A 21227-nucleotide genomic window follows, 5' to 3' on the forward strand; every position below is an offset into this window, starting at 1 on the left:
AAAACAGTAATTTTAGTTTGCTAAACATGGGAGCTGCTGGTCTACCACTGCTACAACAGTTAGTTAGTGTTATTGCGTGACTTTTGTGCATCTAAACTAACCCTTTTTAACGCCAAAGTAATACAAAAACACTACCAAAATCATTGTTTGAGGCAGCAGTAGACCAGCAGCAGCATCTGTGGTCAGTGATGTCAGCGTGCGGGTAAGCGTGATACCTCACTTCCAGTGTATCTGTCTGTGCCTCTGGTAGCGTCTCTGTGCTGCTCCTATGAGCGATTCCCAGCTAATCTTCTAACTTGCTCCTTACACCCTGCTTCTTACTTGTGTGTAAGTTTTACACAAACACTCACAGCTGTCTTCTCCTCTCAGCAGTTTTTGTATCCAGTTTAATCACACAGCCACTCACTCACTGTTAGCTTGTTAGCTACTTTCGCTTTAGCTCTGGTTAGTGATGGCTTCTCCCTGCTCTTCTCCCTCTTCTGCTGCTCTCTCCTGCTCAGTGTGTCAGATGTTTAGTTACTCCTCTGCCTTATTTAGTGATAGTGGTACTTGTAACAAGTGTAGTTTATTTGCTGCGCTGGAGGTGAGGCTTAGCGATCTAGAAGCGCAGCCCCGCGCCATGGAAAATCCCTCTTTAGCTGCGATAGTTAGCAAGCCACCGTAATCTTCTCTGGACCCCTCCCCAATGTGACCAGTGATGACATGTTTAGCCGCATGTCATCACTCAGTCGCTGGTTGTCAAGGTGGTGTCCAGCAAATGATGTGGTCTTCGTTAATAATCGGCACTCTTTTTGGGGTAAACCTGGTCTTATCCGGAGGGATGGCATCCATCCCACTTTGGATGTAGCTGCTCTCCTCTCAAGGAATCTGGCCGAGTTTATTAGAAGCCCGAAGTCATGACACCCCAGAGTTGGGACCAGAGTGCAGAGTCTTACACGCTTCTCTGAGCTTCCTCTAGCACAATCACACAACGGTGTATAAAAACAGTGTCTGTCCCCCGACCACTTCATTTGTTTAAATAAATAAATAAATAAATAAAAGGTGAGTTGTACAAAAAAATCTCATAAAAATTAATACATATCCTGTCAAACAGCATCATAACAGGAGAATGAAATGCGGACTCTTGAACATGAGATCCCTATCAACCAAAGCTCTTTTAGTCACTGATTTAATATTGGAAAATCATATTGATTTATTATGCCTCACTGAGACCTGGCTTTGGCCTGATGAGTATGTTAGCCTGAAAATCCACTCCTCCAGGTCATAAATAGCCAAAGCTCTTTTAGTCACTGATTTAATATTGGAAAATCATATTGATTTATTATGCCTCACTGAGACCTGGCTTTGGCCTGATGAGTATGTTAGCCTGAAAATCCACTCCTCCAGGTCATAAATAGTAATGTTGCGCGGGACACTGGCAGAGAAGGGGGAGTTGCTGCTATTTTTGATTCAAGCTTAGCAATTCACCCTAAAGCTAAGCTAAACTATAGTTAATTTGAAAGCCTTTTCCTTCGTCTTTCTCACCCATCCTGGAAAAACTCTACAGCCAATCCTTATTGTTATAGTGTACCCCGCCCCCGGCCGATACTCTGAATTTCTATCTGAATTCTCTGAGCTTATATCAAGTTTAGTGCTTAAATCAGACAAAGTAATTATCGTAGGGTATTTTAACATTCACATAGATATTAATAGTGATAGCCTTAGTTCTGCTTTTTCCACGCTTCTGGATTCAGTTGGCTTCAGTCAGTGTGTACATAAACCCAACCATCGCTACAACCACACCCTAGATCTTGTCCTAGCATACGGTATCGATATTGAAGATTTATTAGTCTTCCCCGAGAATCCCGCTCTGTCAGACCATTATTTAATAACTTTCAATTTTTTATTACTCGACTACAACCCTCTCAGCAAGAGTCTCAGCACTCTCAGCACTATTCTAGGTGTCTATCTGATTCAGCAGTGGCTAACTTTAAGAAATTGATTCCTTCTGCATTGACATCATTACCATGTCTTACAGTGACTGAGAATACTATACTTACTTAAGTTAATACTAACTTAAGTCATTCTCAAATTGATTGTCTCATTGATAGTGCTACTGGCTCACTGCAATCAGCTCTCGACTCTGTTGCACCTTTCAAGAAGAAAATAATGAAACAAAGAAAATTAGCCCCATGGTTTAACCCCCAGATCCGCAAATTGAAACAAACATTGCGAAAATTTGAAAGAAATTGGCATTAAACCAACCTAAGAGAGTCCCATTTAGTATGGCTGGATAGTCTTAAAATGTGTAAAAAGGCTGTCCGCCATGCCAGAGCAAACTATTACTCATCATTAATTGAGGAAAATAAAAACAATCCCAGGTCTCTTTTCAACACTGTAGCCAGGCTGACTCAGAGTCACAGCTCCATAGAGCCTTGTATTCCTTTGACCCCAAGCAGTGACGAATTCATGAGTTTCTTTAATGATAAAATTATAACTATTCTAGATAGAATCTATCACCTCTTGCCCTTAACTGACCTGACCCCGGACTCAGGTAGCTTGGATATGGCAGCAAGGCCTGGAATTTATTTGGACCGTTTTTCCCCCATTGACCTTCGCCTACTCTCTACTTTTAGTTCTGCATCTACGTAAGCCATCAACCCCATCCCAACTGGGGTACTTAAGGAAGCTTTACCTTTATTAGACAATTCTTTATTACATATAATCAATGCGTTTTTATTAACGGGCCATGTACCACAGTCCTTTAAAACAGCTGTCATTAAACCCCTTCTAAAGAAGCCCATTCTCGATCCTGAGATTTTAGCTAACTATAGACCGATATCTAATCTCCCCTTTATTTCTAAAATCCTTGAGAAAGTGGTTGCTCATCAACTCTGTGATTTTCTCCAAGATGATAGTTTATTCGAGGACTTTCTGTCGGACTGTAGACTTCATCATAGTACAGAGACGACACTTGTAAAAATTAATAATGACTTATTGATCGCTTCTGATTCAGGTCTGGTCTCTGTTTTAATCCTTTTAGATCTCAGTGAACAGTTAATTGGCCTTAAAGGAACTGCTCTAACGTGGTTTATATCTTACTTATCAGATCGTTCCCAATTTGTTCACATCAATGATCAATCGTCCGCGCATACTAAGGTCTGCTTCGGAGTGCCACAAGGTTCTGTGCTTGGACCAATCCTTTTTACTTTATATATGCTTCCTCTCGGCAACATTATTAGAAAACACTCTATTAATTTTCATTGTTATGCTGACGATACACAAATGTATCTATCTATGAAACCAGATGATCGGCTATCTAGACTTCAAACATGTCTTAAGGATGTAAAAGCCTGGATGAGCCGTAATTTCTTTATGTTGAATTCAGACAAAAGTGAAGTTATTGTTCTTGGCCCCAAACACTTCAAAAACTCCCTTTCTAATAATGTAATTTCTCTAGAACCTTGGACTTTTATTTGATCAAGATTTATCTTTTGCCTCACATATAAAACAAACTTCAAGGACTGCTTTCTTTCACTTGTGTAATATTGCAAAAATGAGACATATCCTCTCCCAAACAGATGCTGAAAAATTTGTACATGCATTTGTCACCTCCAGGCTGGATTACTGTAATTCCCTATTATTCGGTTGCCCCAACATATCACTTAGGTCTCTCCAACTGGTGCAGAATGCTGCTGCACCAGTTGGAGAGAAAAGAGACCATATTTCTCCTGTTTTAGCTTCATTGCACTGGCTCCATGTAAAATCCAGGATTGAATTTAAAATCCTCCTCCTTACTTACAAAGCTCTAAATGGTCAAGCTCCATCCTATCTGTCGCAGCTCATAGTTCCTTACCAACCCTCAAGATCACTGTGCTCTGAAAATGCAGGGTTACATGTGGTTCCCAAAGTGTCCAAATGTAGGATAGGAACCAGAGCCTTCAGCTACCACGCTCCTCTCTTATGGAACCATCTTCCAGTTTCGGTTAGGGAGGCAGACACCGTTTCCACTTTTAAGGGTAGACTTAAGACCTTCCTCTTTGATAAAGTTTATAATTAGGGCTGGCTAAGGTTGCCCGGACCTGCCCATAGTGGCTGACATAGGTTTAACCTGCCTGGGGACTTTCTGTTGGGGTCAGAGAGTAGTGGGGACTAACACTGCTCTCTGACCTTTATATTTAAGCCATAATAGCTGATTAGTGACCCTAGTTTCATTAGTGTGTATATTCCTGGAGCACAAGTTTCTTATGCTCAGTTGAAATCCCCGTCCGTGTGACGGGGAGGAAGGGGAGGTGGGGGTGGTTTTGAGTCCGTTCAGACCTGCCAAGAAGCTCTGCTTCCTCTCTCTTTCCTTCTTTTCTATTACTGCTCTCTGGCATTCATATTTTGCTGTTCAGTGACTCTAGGATCTTCATTGAGTGCTAATCCTTTTTACTGCTCACCACCTTGGGTCTGTTGAACTGCACCATGCTAATCCAGTTGCCTCTCTGGAGCATTCCTGCTCCCTTGTTTCCTAGCTTTCCCAGATCCTGGCCGCAACCCTGGCTGTGCCTGATCGTGGTGATATCTGTGCTGGCGCTGTGACCATGCCTTTGGTTGTGCTCGTGCTGTGGCTGCACTGATACTGTACCCCACGCTTGCCCTGATCATGGTGTTGGTCCCGGTTGCACCGATGATCATGTCTTTGGATACCTCCGTATCAATATATGCATGAGACTCTTATCAAAACCCGCAATATCAGCATAGACTGCATTTGATAATTTCACATCTATCGTTATTGTAATATGACATGCGTCTGTTTCCACTATTGCTGTGCCTCTCTCCCCCTCTCTCCCCCTCCCCCCTCTCTCTTTCTCTTTCCTTTTTGCCACAATTGTATTTCATTTGTTATTTACGACATCTATCGCATGTCTGTCCGTCCTGGAAAAGGGATCCCTCATCATTCTCTGCTGCTCTTCCTGAGGTTACTTCCTTTTTTTTCTCCCCGTGACAGGGGTTCTTTTTTGGGAGTTTTTTTACTTGGGTGATGTGAGGGTCTAACGGCAGAGGGATGTCGTAAACTGTGAAGCCCTCTGAGGCAAACCATGTTTTGTGATAATGGGCTCTATAAATAAAATTGACTTGACTTGACTTGATTTGATTTTTTCTCCATGGAGTCTGGCTTTGATGAGGGCGATGTATGGCTTCATTTTCCAGTTGGAAATCACTGTGTGACTGCAAGGTAAAGTCATGAAAATACTTTCAGTATAGCATACTCTTAAACTGATATTGATTTTTTTGGGTGGGACTTTTAAGATGGCTAAAATACATTTTGTTCCATAGCAATACATTGCTTAGCTTCCATGTCGCACTCCAGCCTGCTTCTCCAAACTGCCAACCATCATCTACTGTAGGTTATACATCGACTATAGATAAGTACGTCATTCAAACCCACTTAAAAAAAAAATCTGAACATTTCCTTTACGTTTGTGCAATTGTGTGACATGGGACTTTGTGTTTTGGTTGTGTGTTCACATTTTCTACCTGTGAGGGATTCATCACCTCTTTACATCCTGCACAGCTCACACCTTAAGGTTATAAAATACTCACCTTGTAGAAGAAGTTGGAGCGTCCCACAGTTCCGATCTTGCTGATGTGGTTCATGAAGCACAAGTTTCCCTCAGTGGAGCCATACACCTCGCACATTTTAATGTTTCCAAAGCGACTCTGAAACTCCCGCCAGACGTCCTGTCGCAGCCCGTTTCCCACTCCCATCCGCACCTTGTGAACTTTATCCTCCTCTGTCTGATGGAGGGAAAAGATGTGATGACATTAGCCAAATAAATCTGACAGTGACAACTGATCATCATTTCTCAGTGACATGTAAAATTCAAGAATGGTGGAATATATCAGTAAAAGTCAGTTATCTAACAAGCTTTCGAAATGCAGCCTTCAAGGAAAAAAAATGCAACATTGTGTAAGTCACAAAGAAATGTCATGAATACAAATGAATGTGTCACAGCAATAGCAGCCTCTCATCAGCTATACATTTATAATGTTTAATGTTATTAATATATTCAGAACACAAACAATACTTTTTCATGCTAATTAGGCTTTATCAGTTTATTCATTGCAATTTGCAGTTAACACCTCATTTAACTCCTGTAACTTCACCTACAACACCTTTCCAAGGCATAACCAAAATAAACGGACTGCAGTTCTTGTTCCACTTTTACACGTTCATGCATGGTCTTATTTGAAAGATGAAACTGTTTTTTTCATGTTTACCTAAATATTTTCTTAAAAAAATGTACTGCAGATGACTAATATGCAGTAAATATGTCGTCATTATAGCAACTAATTGTTGCTATGAAGGTGGCAGCGCATGCAGACGCAGCAGCCAGTAGCTCCTCAAATCCTTGCTACTTTTTTGCTATATTTTTCTATTCTTTCAACACCATGGCCCCTTCTGCTGAAGCGCTTTTCTATGATAGAGAAGCTTTTATCAACATCAAAAGGTTTGGACTGAATATACCACACTGCGAGAGAATCCCCACCAACGGCATCAACGAGTGACCAGTCAGACCAGAAGGGAGAAACAAAACCGAAAGCGCTGGACAAAGAGAAGGAGGCAAGCCAGCATCACCGGGGGCTGCTCCTCTACCAAGCCGTCTTCAGGCTAATGTCTTGTCATAGGAGAGTGAAGTGGATGAGATGTGATTTTGGCTCCCTCAGCAACAGGAGATCAGAGACTGCTCTGCACACATCTTCACAGTGACATGGTTAACCCGTAACATCCCGGAGCCATTTGGACACAAGACTGATGCAAATTCAAAAAATGCACTGCAGGAATTGAACAATGCCATCAGCAGCAACATGCCCAAGGAATCAGATGGAATTTTCATAGTAGCTGCTGATTTTAATCAACTCATCCTTCCACTCCAAAGATGTAGCAGGATCAAGAACAAATGAAATTTAGTTTTTTAAAACCTTGTTTAAAAATGACTAATAAATCTACCGTCTACCTTATTCTAGAACTGAGAGGTTTTAGCTTAAAAAAACAACTGAGCCATCTTATGAAGCCCCACATAGTCCAAATTCACACTAAATAACAATAGCACAGAAAATAAAACATTTTTCATGATTTCTAAGGTTATCTCCATGCACTTTCAAAGACAGATGGTAAAACAATGTACTGAATGTGTGAATATGAGAGAAAAGCTAATCAGCACAGACATGTTGAATGTATGAGCAGCTTTTCTGTTGGAAAAAATGGCAACAAATATGGACTTCTGGATCGAAATAACACTTCGTAAGTGAGTAGGGCTGGACCCCAAAATTCTGGTATTCGTTAATTGGGTAGGTTTTGAGGCCCCTGAGGGTCTGGGGCTGGTATGTAGTTGCTCTGTGTGTATCATACACGAGGTGCAGCCAAAACACCTCGAGCAACCAGAAATGCAAGTAAAGAAAAAGAGGCACTGATGTATCTGTTGAGCACAGCCAGACAAACTGTTTGGCCGAGAGGATTTATCACATTAAATATGTAGGGATTTTGGCTTAACATGAGATAACCCTTTCTGTGATTAGGCCTCACGCAAGGATCACCAATTGTTTAAGTATGGCTATCAGATGTAATTAATGATTATTTAAAATAATTATTAATTATGTTAAATACTGTGACTTAATTTACATTAAATGACCTTGTGGGGCATCATTCCCGGAAAGGGAAAATGATAGCCGATCAATAAAAACAGTCTCATAATATACACTATAGCTGTCATGTCGTCCATCTTTATATACAGTCTATGGAGTGAACACACCAAGAGGCAGAGGTGGATTGACCAACAACAGAAGCTACAAGATGCTGGATCAAAGATGGCCACAGAGCGAAGAAGGCCTTAGCCATGACCATGTGGTTGGTCAAACAAAGGAAAACCTTCTCGGCGTTCCTCTGTTGAGAGTATAAAGGGTTAAAATAGTCAGAAATAGGTGTTTATTAGTTAAGTAAGTAAGTAAAGTAAGTAAATAGTTAAAAACAAGATACCCCTATAACATTTTTTATCTTATTGTGTCTTAAATAGTGGTAAAATACTGATTTCATTTGTGGTTGTTACTGTTAGAGCAATACCTAAACAGGTCAGTAGATGGCGTATAGCACTTGCGAGAAACATTTAAACCCCCATAGAGGCAACATTCCTCAAATTACATGTTTGTACATCGGTATGAGGTATAAAAACGTTGAGAATCTTCTGAGATTTCATATAATACTTGGTGTTTTGTAGTTTTGCTGTAATATGTAAAGATAGAAATGTTAGCTAATCGCAGCCACATGGAAGTGTGTGCTGGTTGCTAGTAGCTCATGTAACGTGCTCAATGCTCTGGAGTACTTGTGAGACACGCTGTGGAAATTTCCTTATTAGTTGTTTAACCAACAAATTAAGTGCTTATTTGATTAGTGTACGATATAGTAGCTTGTTTTCTATGTCAGTGTATCTCAAAGTCGAGAAGAGGCGAACATAGTCACTTGAAAATGTAAAACGCATTCACCATGGTTATGTGCTGTTGTTGTGTGTGGTGTGCAACAGAGTGAGAGAATGTCGTTTTGGAAACTGTTAGTTTAATCAGGGAATGTGACCAACTTGTTATTTTGCACATTATATGACTGAAACATTATTCAAGTGCAATCAGAAGGACACTCACAGACATTGATATTGTTCATTATGTCACAGATGTATTTTTGTGAATATACTTATTGCACTTTGGACTCTTCAGTTATTTGATGCTACAAAAAGCATTTTGTTTATCACCTCAGGAGGCCATAGTTTAATGTTTGTTATATTTGTATTGCAGAATAAATCCTGCAGATGTGCTGAACACTATCTAAACTTTCTGCCTCTTTGTTGCTACACACAGAGAGAGAGCTGTATGGTTTATGCACATACCCCTCCCTGACACTCACCAGGCCAGGGGGGCAACAATTCTGGGGGAAGGGAAGTGATGTCTGCTCTACAAGAACTGCGAAGGGGGATCCGGAGGCAGCTCCACCAGTTGATCAGCTCTGCGAGAACAGATTTGCTGTACCAGCTGGTAGTGTCCATCGGGGATGAGATAGAGGAAGATTTCCCAGGGGAAGATGCGTCGTTCATGACTTCATCATGAACTTTCTGCAAAGTGACCAGTTGGCAAGTCAAGAGGACCATGGCATGACCCGCCTGCTAGTCTTCAGTGATCTCATCACTGAACTGCAGCAGCCTCCAGCTGTGACAGAAGAACAACGCGAGATGGACACAGATGGACGCAGTATAGGTTAAGGTAGACAGGTCACCAGTTGTAACCACTCAGATAAGAGATGTGATAAAGTTGAAAGATGTTGCTGTGCTACTGCATAATAGAGAGTTCAGTTTACACAGTAGACAGATCTCAGACTCAGATTCTGATGTTAGCTATAGCTCACTGCGTAGGCAGATCATGAAGGGCTAGCTTGGAATTTTACAGAGGCAGAAGTGATTCGTACTGTCTTAAAGATAATCAAACCCGGTGCATTTAAAGATATGTTGATGACTACAGAAGGGTTAACAGTAGCTGAGCTCAAGCACTTTCTCACAGCACTCGACAAGTGTGCAGAATTATTTCAGGAGTTAGCAATGCAAAACAACAGGATAAAGAAAGCCCACAGCAGTTCATGTATCGGTTAATGGGGCTATAACAGAGAGTATTATTTGTTTCCCAGCAAGGTAGCTCAGGGTTTCAGTATGATAGCAAACTTGTTCATGGGGTTTTTCATCACTCCCTGTGTCAGGGAATAAGTGAGAGATATGCATATGTTAGGGGAGACCTTAAACCACTCATGACCAACATGAGTCTAACTTAAGATTTTATTTTAGAGGTAGTGACTAAGTCAGTGAAAAGGTTGAGAGACGGGCACGCTTAGGCCAGCCAACTAAAGCTAAAACAGTCTCAGTTAATGCCACACAGCAAAGAGAGAGACACAACATGAAGTTCAACCTGCAGCTGAAGTACAAGCCAGCATTCTGCTAGCTCAAGCTGAAGTCCAGGGGAACCGTACAGCTATACAGGAACTGACTGCAAATGTTTCATCTTTAACAAAGACCCTAGAGAAGGCTCTCACTCCCAAGCTGAGCACTTCAGAAACACTCCATAGCTCAAGGAACTGCTGGCCCCACCCATTGTTTCACACAGAGCTGTTGGCTGACAGTCAAATAGTTATACTCTGGGGAACGTGATGGGGTCATTGGGGAGGGACCACAAGTGACCAAAGAAAAGCCTGCGTCCCATGTCACGGCAACCAGCCAAGACTCCAGCTACTCATCAGTCACCTTTAAAGCACAGAGTAAGAAACGGACACTGTGTAGCAAAACTGATAGGGAAAAGGTGCATGTTTACCTCTTATCTTAATGGTGTACAGACTGACACATTGCTGGATAGTGGAGCTCAGGCTATTATTCTAGAAAAGTCACGGTTAGAATGGTTAGAAGAACACTTACCAGATGTCAAAATCCAGTCACATGAAGACCTACTGCCAGATCATCCACTCAGAATCACAGCAGCTAATGGGACTGATGTACCTTTTGACAGGTATACTAGTGGAAATAAAAAGTGCAAAACATGGTCAAGTCGCTATTGATGTACCGATACTAGTAAGTCAAAGCTGTGACTTACTAGCAGAGACATTGAAGCTGCACCAGGATACAGCTAAGACCCTTGTTTCTATAATCAGTGATTCTCCAGTCTAAGAGAAACATGTAAGTGACACTGTGAGAGTAGGAAAGAGAGGTGTCACAGTTAGGAGTGGGAAAATGTGAACTTAAGTGTCGTGTTAGGTCATGGCCACAGGGAGGAACAATGCTATTTGAACCTACCTTAGAGAGTGTCTTACCAGAGGTGCTAGAATTGTTCCCAGCATTAGTCGATGTATCTTCTGGTGCATCCAAAGCTGTCTTTACAGCTCCACCAAGCATGACATTTTCTTGTCACCAAGAACAGTTCTAGGCTGCTTAGAAGAAATCAGTGATAGTAGGCCAGTAAATATCTGTTTGTCTACCCAGCAGCCAGTGGAATCAAACAGTGACACCTACTTGTGCACTGCACAGGTTAGCCCAACCAGTGACACCTGCAAGAAAAGTAGCTCGCATGAGTCTCACACACAAGAAAAGTGTCTTCCCCCTTTGAGCTCAGAGCACCTCAACCAGCAACACCAAGAGATGGTGCGCCAAATGATTTTTGAGATTTCTGATGTATTTGCACGGGGAGAAGGAGACATAGGTTGTTTACCCAACTTACAGCTGAAGAACAATGTCATGGACAATAACCCTGTTCAAAGGTGCTATAACTCCATACCTAAACCCTTGTATAAGGAGGTTAAAGACCATCTGCAGACTCTCCCAGACAGAGGTTGGCTTCGCAAATCTGTGTCTTCATATTCCTCCTCCGTGGTTTGTATCTGGAAAAAAGATCAGAGCCTGCGACTGTGTGTGGATTTCAGGGGGTTGAACCGAAAGACTTTTCCAGACCAGCATCCATTACCACGAATCCAAGACCTGCTTGACAGTTTGGGGGGCAACACCTGGTTCTCCATGCTCGATCAAGGCAGCACATACCATTAAGGGTTCATGAGCGAGGAATCCAGGCATCTCACAGCTTTCAGTACAACGTGGGGGTTGTACGAATGGATACGAATTCCATTTGACTTGATGAACGCCCCTGCGGCTTTTCAGAGATGTATTGAGGTAAACGAAATGAGTGTTGTGCTCCATACCTTGACGATGTGCTGTGTTACTCTGTAACCTTTGAAGATCACACACATCACCTCAGGAAAGTCTTCAGCCACCTGAGAGAGCACGGCGTAAAGTTAAGACCAACCAAGTGCAAGCTGTTTAAAAGAGAGGTTCACTACCTTGGGTGATTAGTATCTAAAGAAGGAGTCAGGATCGACCAATGGGACTTAGCAGCAGTGACGGCGTTTAAAGAGAAGGCGCATCGCACAGTTGGAGATGTTAAGGTCCCTGCTGGGGTTTCTTGGATACTATCGCTCATTCATTCAAGACTTTTCTGGGCTGGCTAAGCCACTGTTTGAGCTACTGCAAAAACCAAGTGAAACTGGTGACAGCCAGAACCAGACCAGTGCAGGTAAAGGCAAAGTGAAGGGAGATAAAGGTCAGCTTCCATCAAAAACATCTATCACATGGAAAGCAGAGCACAGGGATGCTGTAGGTAAGCTAGTGGACATGCTGAATAATCCGCCCATCCTAGCTTACCCGAAACTTTGACCTCCCTTTCACATTGCACACTGATACGTCCAATGAGGGTTTAGGAGCAGTGTTTTACCAGTGACAGAACAATAAGTTGAGAGTAATAGGGTATGGTTCAAGGACTCTAACTCCTGCAGAGACAAATTACCGCTTACACTCCAGTAAACTTGAGTTCTTGGCTCTCAGGTCCTAAGTTTAGAGACTACTTGTATCATGCTCCGACGTTTACAATAAACACAGATAGCAACCCTTTAACTTATGTTCTCAGCACCACCAGACTAAATGCTGCTGGACACAGATGGGTTGGTGAGCTGGCTGATTTTCACTTTGATATTAAGTACAGGCAAGAAAAGATAAACAGAAGCTGACACACTGTCAAGATACCCTGTGAGGCTTCAGGACAGCATGATAGACCACACAGAGACTATGTCACCTGAGATGGTTTTAGCAGTGTGACAAGGCAGTAAAGCAGTTCAGGAAAGTGCCTTGGGTTGCAGCTCTACAGCTTAACAGTGGTACAGATGTTGTGCCACCTGAGAGTATTTCCAGTGTGTCACCAGAAAACATTTATGCAGCACAGCAAGAGGATCTGGCCATAGCTGAAGTGGTCTCTCTAAAACTTCAGAACTGGACTCCCAATGAAACACACAAACGAAACATGAGGAAAGAGACAAAGCTGCATGAATGGAATAAGCTGGAAGTGGATAACGGGATGCATTACAGATGGACTGAACAAAACAGGCAGCTTGTCCTCCCAGCAAAGTTTAAACTCTTGGTGTTAAAGTCCCTGCATAATGATATGAGTCATGATGGTGCAGAAAAGTAACTCATCTCACCTGCGAGAGGTTCTATTGGCCTAAAATGCAGCAGGAGACAGAAGACTATGATAATAAAAGATGTGCCTGTGTTAAGCACAAATGTCCAAATCTTCCACTTAGAGCTCCCATGAGACACATCTCCACAAGCAGTCCATTCAAGTTAGTCTGCATTGAGTACCTTCACCTGGACCAAGTCAAGGCTATGAGTACATCCTCGTTCTTGTTGACCATTTCACACGCTTTGCACAAGCGTACCCAACAAGGAATAAATCAGCAAAAAAAACTGCAGCTGATTTTTTAAGACTTCATCCCTTGTTTTGGTTTTCATGAGAAACTCCATCAAGATCAAGGGAAAGAGTTTGAGAACAGTTTGTTCAGTAGGTTACAGCAGCTGGCTGGTATTGGTCATTCACGTACCACACCATACCAGCCTCAGTGTAACCCAGCAGAGAGACTGAACCACACACTGTTTCAGATGATGCGTACCCTGGAAGAGGAAAAGAAAAGTCAGTGGAAAGATCATCTCCCCCATGTCGTGCAACCTACAACTGCACAAGGCATGAAGCCACCAGCTTTTCCCCATTCTTCCTCTTATATGGTCCACCTCCACGCTTACCTGTTGACTTACTGTTCCCACCCAAAAGAGAGACTCAGTTCAGTTCAGTTCAGTTTCATTATTTTCATTTCAATCTCACCTTACATTGTAGAACAGAAAGAAATTTAGTTGCTGTTGGCTCATCATAATGCAGGATAAAAACAGCAGCAAGAATGTAGTCCAGATAAAAACAGCAAGTATTTACATAAAAAGTGCAAACATAAATAGGTGTCACAAGAAACTACATATAAAATTACTATATAGGATATAAATTACTACTGCACATGTGTATTTTTATATTATATTACACAGTCCAATGTGGCAGTCCTGTGTGGGGGTTATTGACTTGAGTTTAACAGTCTTATGGTCTGTGGGAAGAAGCTGTTGCAGAACCTGGCCGTACTGCTTCGAAGGCTGCAGAACCTCTTTCCAGAGTTTAGCAATGAGAACAGTCCATGGTGGGGGTGTGAGGAGTCTTTCCTGATGTTATGTGCCCTGGTCAGTCAGCATTTTGCAACATCTTGGATGGGAGGAAGTGAAGTCCTGCTGATTTTTTCCGCTGTCCTCACCACCCTCTGCAGGGACTTCCAGTCGGAGGCACTGCAGGGTCCAGCCCAGACAGACATGCAGCTGGTCAGAATGCTCTCTACCATGGATTGGTCCAGGGATTCGTGCCAAACTTAAAGCGCAAACCTTTGCCTTCAACTCGCGGGACCTTGAGGCTTACAAAGCAGCCAAATATGACCTCCCAAAACCCACCAGGCGCGCCAAGAGGGACTACAGGGAGAAGACAAAAACACATACAACAGCCACAGGCGTCTGTGGAACGGATTACAGTGTATCACAGAGTATAAGGGTAAAAACAGGGAGGTGGAACTATCCACTGTATCACTTCTGGACAAACTTAACACCTTCTAAACCCGGTTTGATGCAAACAACACTGCGTCACCCACCACACCACATGTGGACAGAGAGACAGAGTAGTGAGACAGACCTTCAAGAGAGTAAACCCCCACAAAGCACAGGGGCCTGATGGAATCCCAGGCCGCGCCCTGAAAGCATGTGCTGACCAACTTGCTGGGGTGTTAACTAACATCTTTAAAACCTCTCTGAGCCGATCCACAGTTCCTTCCATCTTCAAAGCCTTCATCATTGTCCCATTCCCAAAGACAGCAGCAGTCTCCTGCCTTAATGACTTTCGCCCTGTAGCACTGACATCAGTCATCATGAAGTGCTTTGAGTGAATAGTCAAAACCTACATCTGTGCTTTCTTCCCTGATACCTTGGACCCCTTCAGTTTGCTTACAGAGCAAACAAGGCCACAGATGACGCCATTGCTCTAGCAGTACAGATTGCTCTCAACCACCTGGATAGGGGGAACACATATGTGGTTATGCTCTTCAATGATTACAGCTCGGCACTCAACAACATCATTCCCTCCAAGCTGGTCTCGAACCTCACTAATCTGGGTCTGGAGATCCCCATCTGCAGCTGGATATTTGACTTCCTGACCAACAGGCCTCAGGTGGTGAGAATCGGCAGCCACATCTCCTCCACATTGGTCCTCAACACAGGGATGCCTCAGGGCTATGTCCTCAGCCCCCTCCTGTACTCCCTGTTCACTCATGACTGTACCACCAGGCACAGTTAAAACTCCATTTTCAAGTTTGCTGACGACACAACCATCATGGGCCTCATTACAAACAACGATGAGACCGCCTACAGAGATGAGGTGAAAACACTGGCCAGCTGGTGCCAGGACAATAACCTCTCTCTTAACGTCAGCAAAACTAAAGAGATGATAGTGGACTTCAGGAAACAGCAGGGAGACAGCTCCTGCTGAGAGCTTAGATGTGGAAGGGGGGAAGGGTAGCGCAGGTCTTCCAAACCTGCAACCTTCCTCTGTGGACGTTGGGAGCAAGTGCCAGAAGATTAGCAGATGCGTCTCTTCTTGCCTGTGTGACATCCTAGGGGGTCACAGTGGTGGACCAATGATGGATCCATAGGAGAATCTAACACATAGGTGTCAGAACATAAGGCACTCTGGGACATTGAGTTCAAATGACTGTTCTTTGTTTGAGTTAACAAAGAAGACAACAGTACCATTTAGAAAACATTTAGAAAAAGGAACTCACAAGACATCTGATACGCCCAGTGTCAAGTATCCAAATGAACGAATCATATGTGGAATTCCCAGGTCCTTACATATAAAATTAATTAAAATTTTGATTCAGACTAAATTATTATTCTATAATAACATTATATAATGCATCTCATTATGAGTATAACAAGAGCATCCAAGCAGTAATTAGTACTCATGCTTGAGTGCACACATTGACCTTTTGAAAAGGTGCTTCTGTGCTGTACATGCCCACCGCTTTTATTTGCCAATCAGTGGAGAGCACAGCCATGGCAAGCATTCCACCCACACAGCCAAATAACAGAGGGACAGTGGACAAAGAGGACTTTGAGTCCAGGGTGAAGAGAGGATGAGCTCTGCCCTAACACTGTGCATGCATGCACATCAATGTATCCACCATGGGAGGATGCAAATATTTAAACAAAGACCTCTCTTGTCTTTTTGCCACAGTTGTGCACAATGTTACTTGAGTGATTCACAAGTCACAGTGATTATACAAGAATCTCCGCAAAGGCAAAAGTCTGACAACTGTGTACACATCTGACGCTTTTACCGCTGCCTTACTCTTACTCACATGGTGTGTCATTTATTAAGTGGAAATGTATGTTGAATTTCTGGACTTGTTTTGCAGCCTGGTGTGTGGATAACAAGTCCAATATGAATAACATGAGGGAAAGTCATACCATAAACAGCAGGTCATGGAATACAACAGAAAGTTTAAGGGTTTGTCTATCAGCCCAGTAGATTCAAGACAATGCACGTCTTTTGTTTACATTCACATTTAACGATCACACAGAAAGAAATCATTCTCAAAACGAGGGAATCACTTACAAGTTGTGAGAACGTGGACACAATCCCAAAGATCCTTATTTGTGTTACAGTAAACCATGTTGTCCAAAGGGTGGGGTAATGAAATCATGTAAATTTTATCTAATTGCAATTTTAAACCAAAATGAAGCAGAAATAAAGGCCTTTGTTGCTTTTGGTAGGTCCATGCAGCTTGTTGTTGTTTGTGTTGATGTTTGCAGAAGATTAACAACACTCAAAGATGAATGCCAAACAGAAGATTACCTTTGGCTGGTTGCAGAGGTATCTGCAGAGTTCACCAATGTACTGGAAAACTGTGACATCATGTTTTCGACAGTCATTCCAGAACTGGGAGGCTGAAAACTTCTTCTTCAAGATGCAGGTTGCACCTGTGACAGAACAGAGAATGATGTCATTAAATTCCATATAATGTTATAATTTTACTCCATATTTTTTATGAATGTTTATTTGGACTTTAAAGTATTATTTATGATTGACATTTGATTGATAACCAGCTTTCAGTGTGGCCATTCAGAGCAGCTGCAGAGTAAGCATGTGATGTTTTGGTCAGGAACACCTCATATGAACTAGTTCAGATTAAGTGCCGTCTTACTGGGCGAGTAGGCCCAATGCAATTTGCTTCGCATGAGTTCAGATACTTATGAGTTCAGATTTCTTCACAAATCTCTTGTTCCACAGACAAAGGAAATGGCACATCTGCACTGTGAGATCCATTTCTGCCAGCTGGAGAGGGAGACATCCATTGGTTATGGAAATGATGACAGAGGCTCTGAGGTGAGCGTGCTTTATACCCGGTGTGTTTAGAGCTTCTTCCAACATTCACAGCTTTAAGTGCTGATTGACAAAAGCACTTACGAGAGCTGAAGAGGAATTATCTCAGATACTAAGAGCTAGAATAAATAATGTTGGGGTTGGCATGGCAGAGAACGACTGGACATCAATCAGCTGTGGCTCAGAAGTGAACAAAGAAAGTGCATGTCAAGTATGCCAAACTCCGTTGGGCAGCTTGGAAAAGAAATAATTGATTTGTAAGTGCTGTAAGAGGAACTATTGCATAAAACGTTTCAAAAAAGAGATGAAGTGGAGAATATTATCCTACAGAAACAAGACCCAGGCATTATGTGGTTTTGCCCATATTGTGAAGAAAGTGTAGAAGAGAACAAGGTGAAGAAGGTGATTGAAGAGAAACACATATACTATAATGTCCAAATACAGAATCTACCCCCGTCTGAAGAATGCTGATTATACTTTTATCCATGTTGAGAGTGAGAGTGAATGACAGAGAGAGACACGGCGGGCTGCACTGTAGTAGACAGCACCTGGTGATGAAATAGCCACATGCCATGAGTGGTATAAAAAAAAAATATTGCAGCAGTTCAGTAAATCATTCAAACGTTATTTTACTTATGTGACTCTGGGAGACGGCGCCACGCGTGTAAACAGGATCAAAGGAAATTTTGTTTAATTTTATGAAAAACAATGACACCAAAATCAGCGCAGAAAAAGCAGAATCTGACATAAAAGGCACAGTGATGCAACTATCTGACGAATAGCTTATTACTGTTAAAATACAGACTAAATAGATTACCCAGAGTTATGCACTAGCTAGGGAAAAGTAACTGGCCTGACTGAGACACTGATAATAACTTCGTGCACAGCATTCGACAGCAGTCTACGTGGCGAGTAGCAGACCTTGCAGAAAGGGGCACCTGTTTCACAGAGGCAATGACACCATCCATTGACTTGAAGAAGAAGAAAAAGAAGAAGATGATGTCTTTATTGTCCCCCGAGGGGCAATTTGGTCTGCAACAGTAGTCAACACAATTAGTTCACACCATAACAAAATTTCCTTCTATTATTATCTTATTGCACGTAGGGCAGATAAGACACACCGGCTTTGCATTCACGAAACCAGGTAGGATGAACGCAGGCTTGCCTTTCCATTCTTCAATAAATGCCATATTTTCACCGTCATCTTTTGTCTTGAGACTTTTTGATATCGACATTTTCTCTTGCTATGGCAGGTTAAATGTTTAGCTAATTTCACACTGCACACACTGTTATATCGTACCTCCAGCACACAAACAATTCTTTTAAAAAAAGCTACATTGTGGCCTGCGTGAGGAGTGGGGTCACCGATACCAAGAAATAATTCTGAGAAAACTATTGTAGGAGAAATTAGTCATGTCCGTTTATTTTTCTGTTTATAGTTTCCGAGTAAATAAGATTCAGTGCAGTGCAGTGCAGGTTATCATGGCCGGTAAAGCATATAAGGGGCACAGATGTTAATCTTGCATGGATAATAGGGAAATCACACGGTTTTTACCGCTAGTTCGCCCGTTTTGCTCACATCATCATAAAGACAATCATCATGTCACCACTGCAAGTTTTGATCGCAGTGAAAGCGGTTCGTTTGTAAATGTGCATCACTGATTAAACTGGAACTTCACCCAACTGTGAATTCTGCCTGGGCATCTCACTGAAGCGCGTCATGAACAGGTGTCCACCCGCACCCAGCTGAGCAGCTAAAAAGTAGGCTGAGATAGTCGCTACAACTATATCAAATAATTATTGGAATAAGGTTGGCTCCGCTACATGGTCAGTCCAAGTTGTGATGTTTTGTGTGTAAAAAGAGGCAGCCATTTTCAAAATTAAAATGATAGGCTACATGTTTATTCATCACAATATGAAAAGGGGAAATAAAACCAAGCTCATTAAGAGCATTTCATGACTCAATTCTATATATGAAATTCATGATTTAATTTCATGACGGGCATATGCATGTCCCCTGTTATTCTTGAGTTATTTTTTAATCATTCTCTGCATATCCTACACATTCGTGGGGTATAAGGCTGTCTGTCGCAAATTCAGTTGCTTTTTGTTTTGTTTTTTTATCATTCAATTTCTTAAATTAGCCGTTATGTTCTTGCCCACCATCTAATTGTTTAGAAAAAATTTGGCCCGAGGCCAAACTTACTTGCCAACCCCTGCAGTAAAGCATGGAGTTAAAGATCAATCTGTTTGCTGCAGTGCAGACATCTTCCAAAACGGACAAGTATAAAAAAGTAAGAACTGTGAACGATCTTATAAAGACTGAGATTGAGACAGAGACAGAGAGAGAGAGTTGTATGAAGAAGCAAAGGGCAAATCAAGTGCGCTCAGCTCTTCATAGTTCTTGATAAGTGATCAGTAGCTTTGGACAGATCACAGTCCACCAACTGCATATAATGGGCTTTCGGTCTTCATAAAAGACTGTCAAAATTAAAATCATATTGCATAGATGACATATTACAGGCTGTATACAGGACTTTTTGGTTAGAAGGAGAAAGCAGCTGGTGGTGAATGGTGCCGCTTCAGCCTGGAGTTCCACAGTTCTAAGACAGCTGCTCGGCATGTCTGCTGCTTGGTGCACTAGAGAATTTGTTTGCTGGCCAATAACAAACATTACTCTCACTGGATGATAGACACTAGACATTAGATGAAGGTATTTTCCAGGAACGCCTGCATATGATTATGATGAATAAAAAAACAAGGTCTACAAATCTATAAGTTGAATAACTTACACAGTTATACTGTATATATAGTACATATACCACATACATCATGTGATTGCAGTTTCATAATAAGGAGTACTGAATATGTAAGAGTAAAGAGCAACCAGGACAGACAGAGTGACTTCATGAACTCCACAAACAGACAGTGGAGACATAACGACAGAACAAATGGTGCCTCTCTGATGTTTTTCAGACACTCTGGTACAAAGTATGAGCCATTCCCTTCGGCCTACTAAACTTATCGATTGCAAATAACAGGAACACAGTGTGTGCCAGTCTTATCTTATGTTAGAGGTTCACAGACAGCTTGAGGTCATTTTGTTGCCCTCCAGTCCTTCAGCTTGTCTCAGTCCTCTGAGGACATTCTATTGGTCTTACATTACAAATTCACCCTGTTCACAGTGACATGTCAGGGAGGTCTCTGAACAAAGGTACAGCCTAAAAGTTGTTTAATAGTTTACAGGCGTTGCCCACTGAACATTCTTGGGGTAAAAAAGCAGTGTCCATCTTTGGAGGCTGAAACTGTTAACTAATGTGTGAACAAGATAGTTAATAACCTCTCTTTTATATACTTCAGTACATTTATCTTTAGACAAATCCCAGTTCTAAAAGTGTGGGCCTCTGATATCGACCATGCCTCCTCTTTAAACATATATTAGGCAGAATTTATCGCATACTGTTTGTAAACACAACATTCAAACTTGTCCCCTCGTCGTCTTCTCAGTGAGACTGAGAGAGCAGCAGTGGTTAAGCAAGCAAGAGAGTGAACGAAGAGAGGGAGCGGGAACAATAAGAACAACACAGTGAATCAGAGATTGGCTATTTCATGTGATCATGTTCCAAAAACACCTACACCTCCACACATCCCTGCAGAAGCTGCTGTAGAGCTGGATTTTCTAAGTATTCAACCGAAACCCATGCTTCATCCTGTGCACTCTGCTTTGTGTGTGTGTGTGTGTGTTGATCAAACACACGGACCAGCCTATACCTACAGACCAGAGGTGAGAAGACTGATGTAACCTGGTCACTAAATAATAGTTCTTGATTGTTGTGCATCCTACTTAA

General features: G+C 42.1%; 1 protein-coding gene across 1 annotated transcript in view; it reads right to left on the bottom strand.

Moving 5' to 3' along the window:
• Nucleotides 1-21227, bottom strand: part of slc27a6 (solute carrier family 27 member 6) — a 55268-nt gene that overhangs the window by 21807 nt on the left and 12234 nt on the right. The window contains exons 4-5 of the mRNA XM_042508828.2: nt 16852-16976; nt 5569-5763 (exon numbers count right to left, since the gene is read on the bottom strand). Coding sequence (XP_042364762.1) covers nt 5569-5763; nt 16852-16976 — 320 coding nt within the window. The remainder of the gene's footprint in view (nt 1-5568; nt 5764-16851; nt 16977-21227) is intronic.

This window comes from Plectropomus leopardus, chromosome 20 (genome assembly GCF_026936395.1).
Source record: "Plectropomus leopardus strain MGB_pleo_1.0 chromosome 20, ASM2693639v1, whole genome shotgun sequence".
Taxonomy (NCBI): Eukaryota; Metazoa; Chordata; class Actinopteri; order Perciformes; family Serranidae; genus Plectropomus; species Plectropomus leopardus.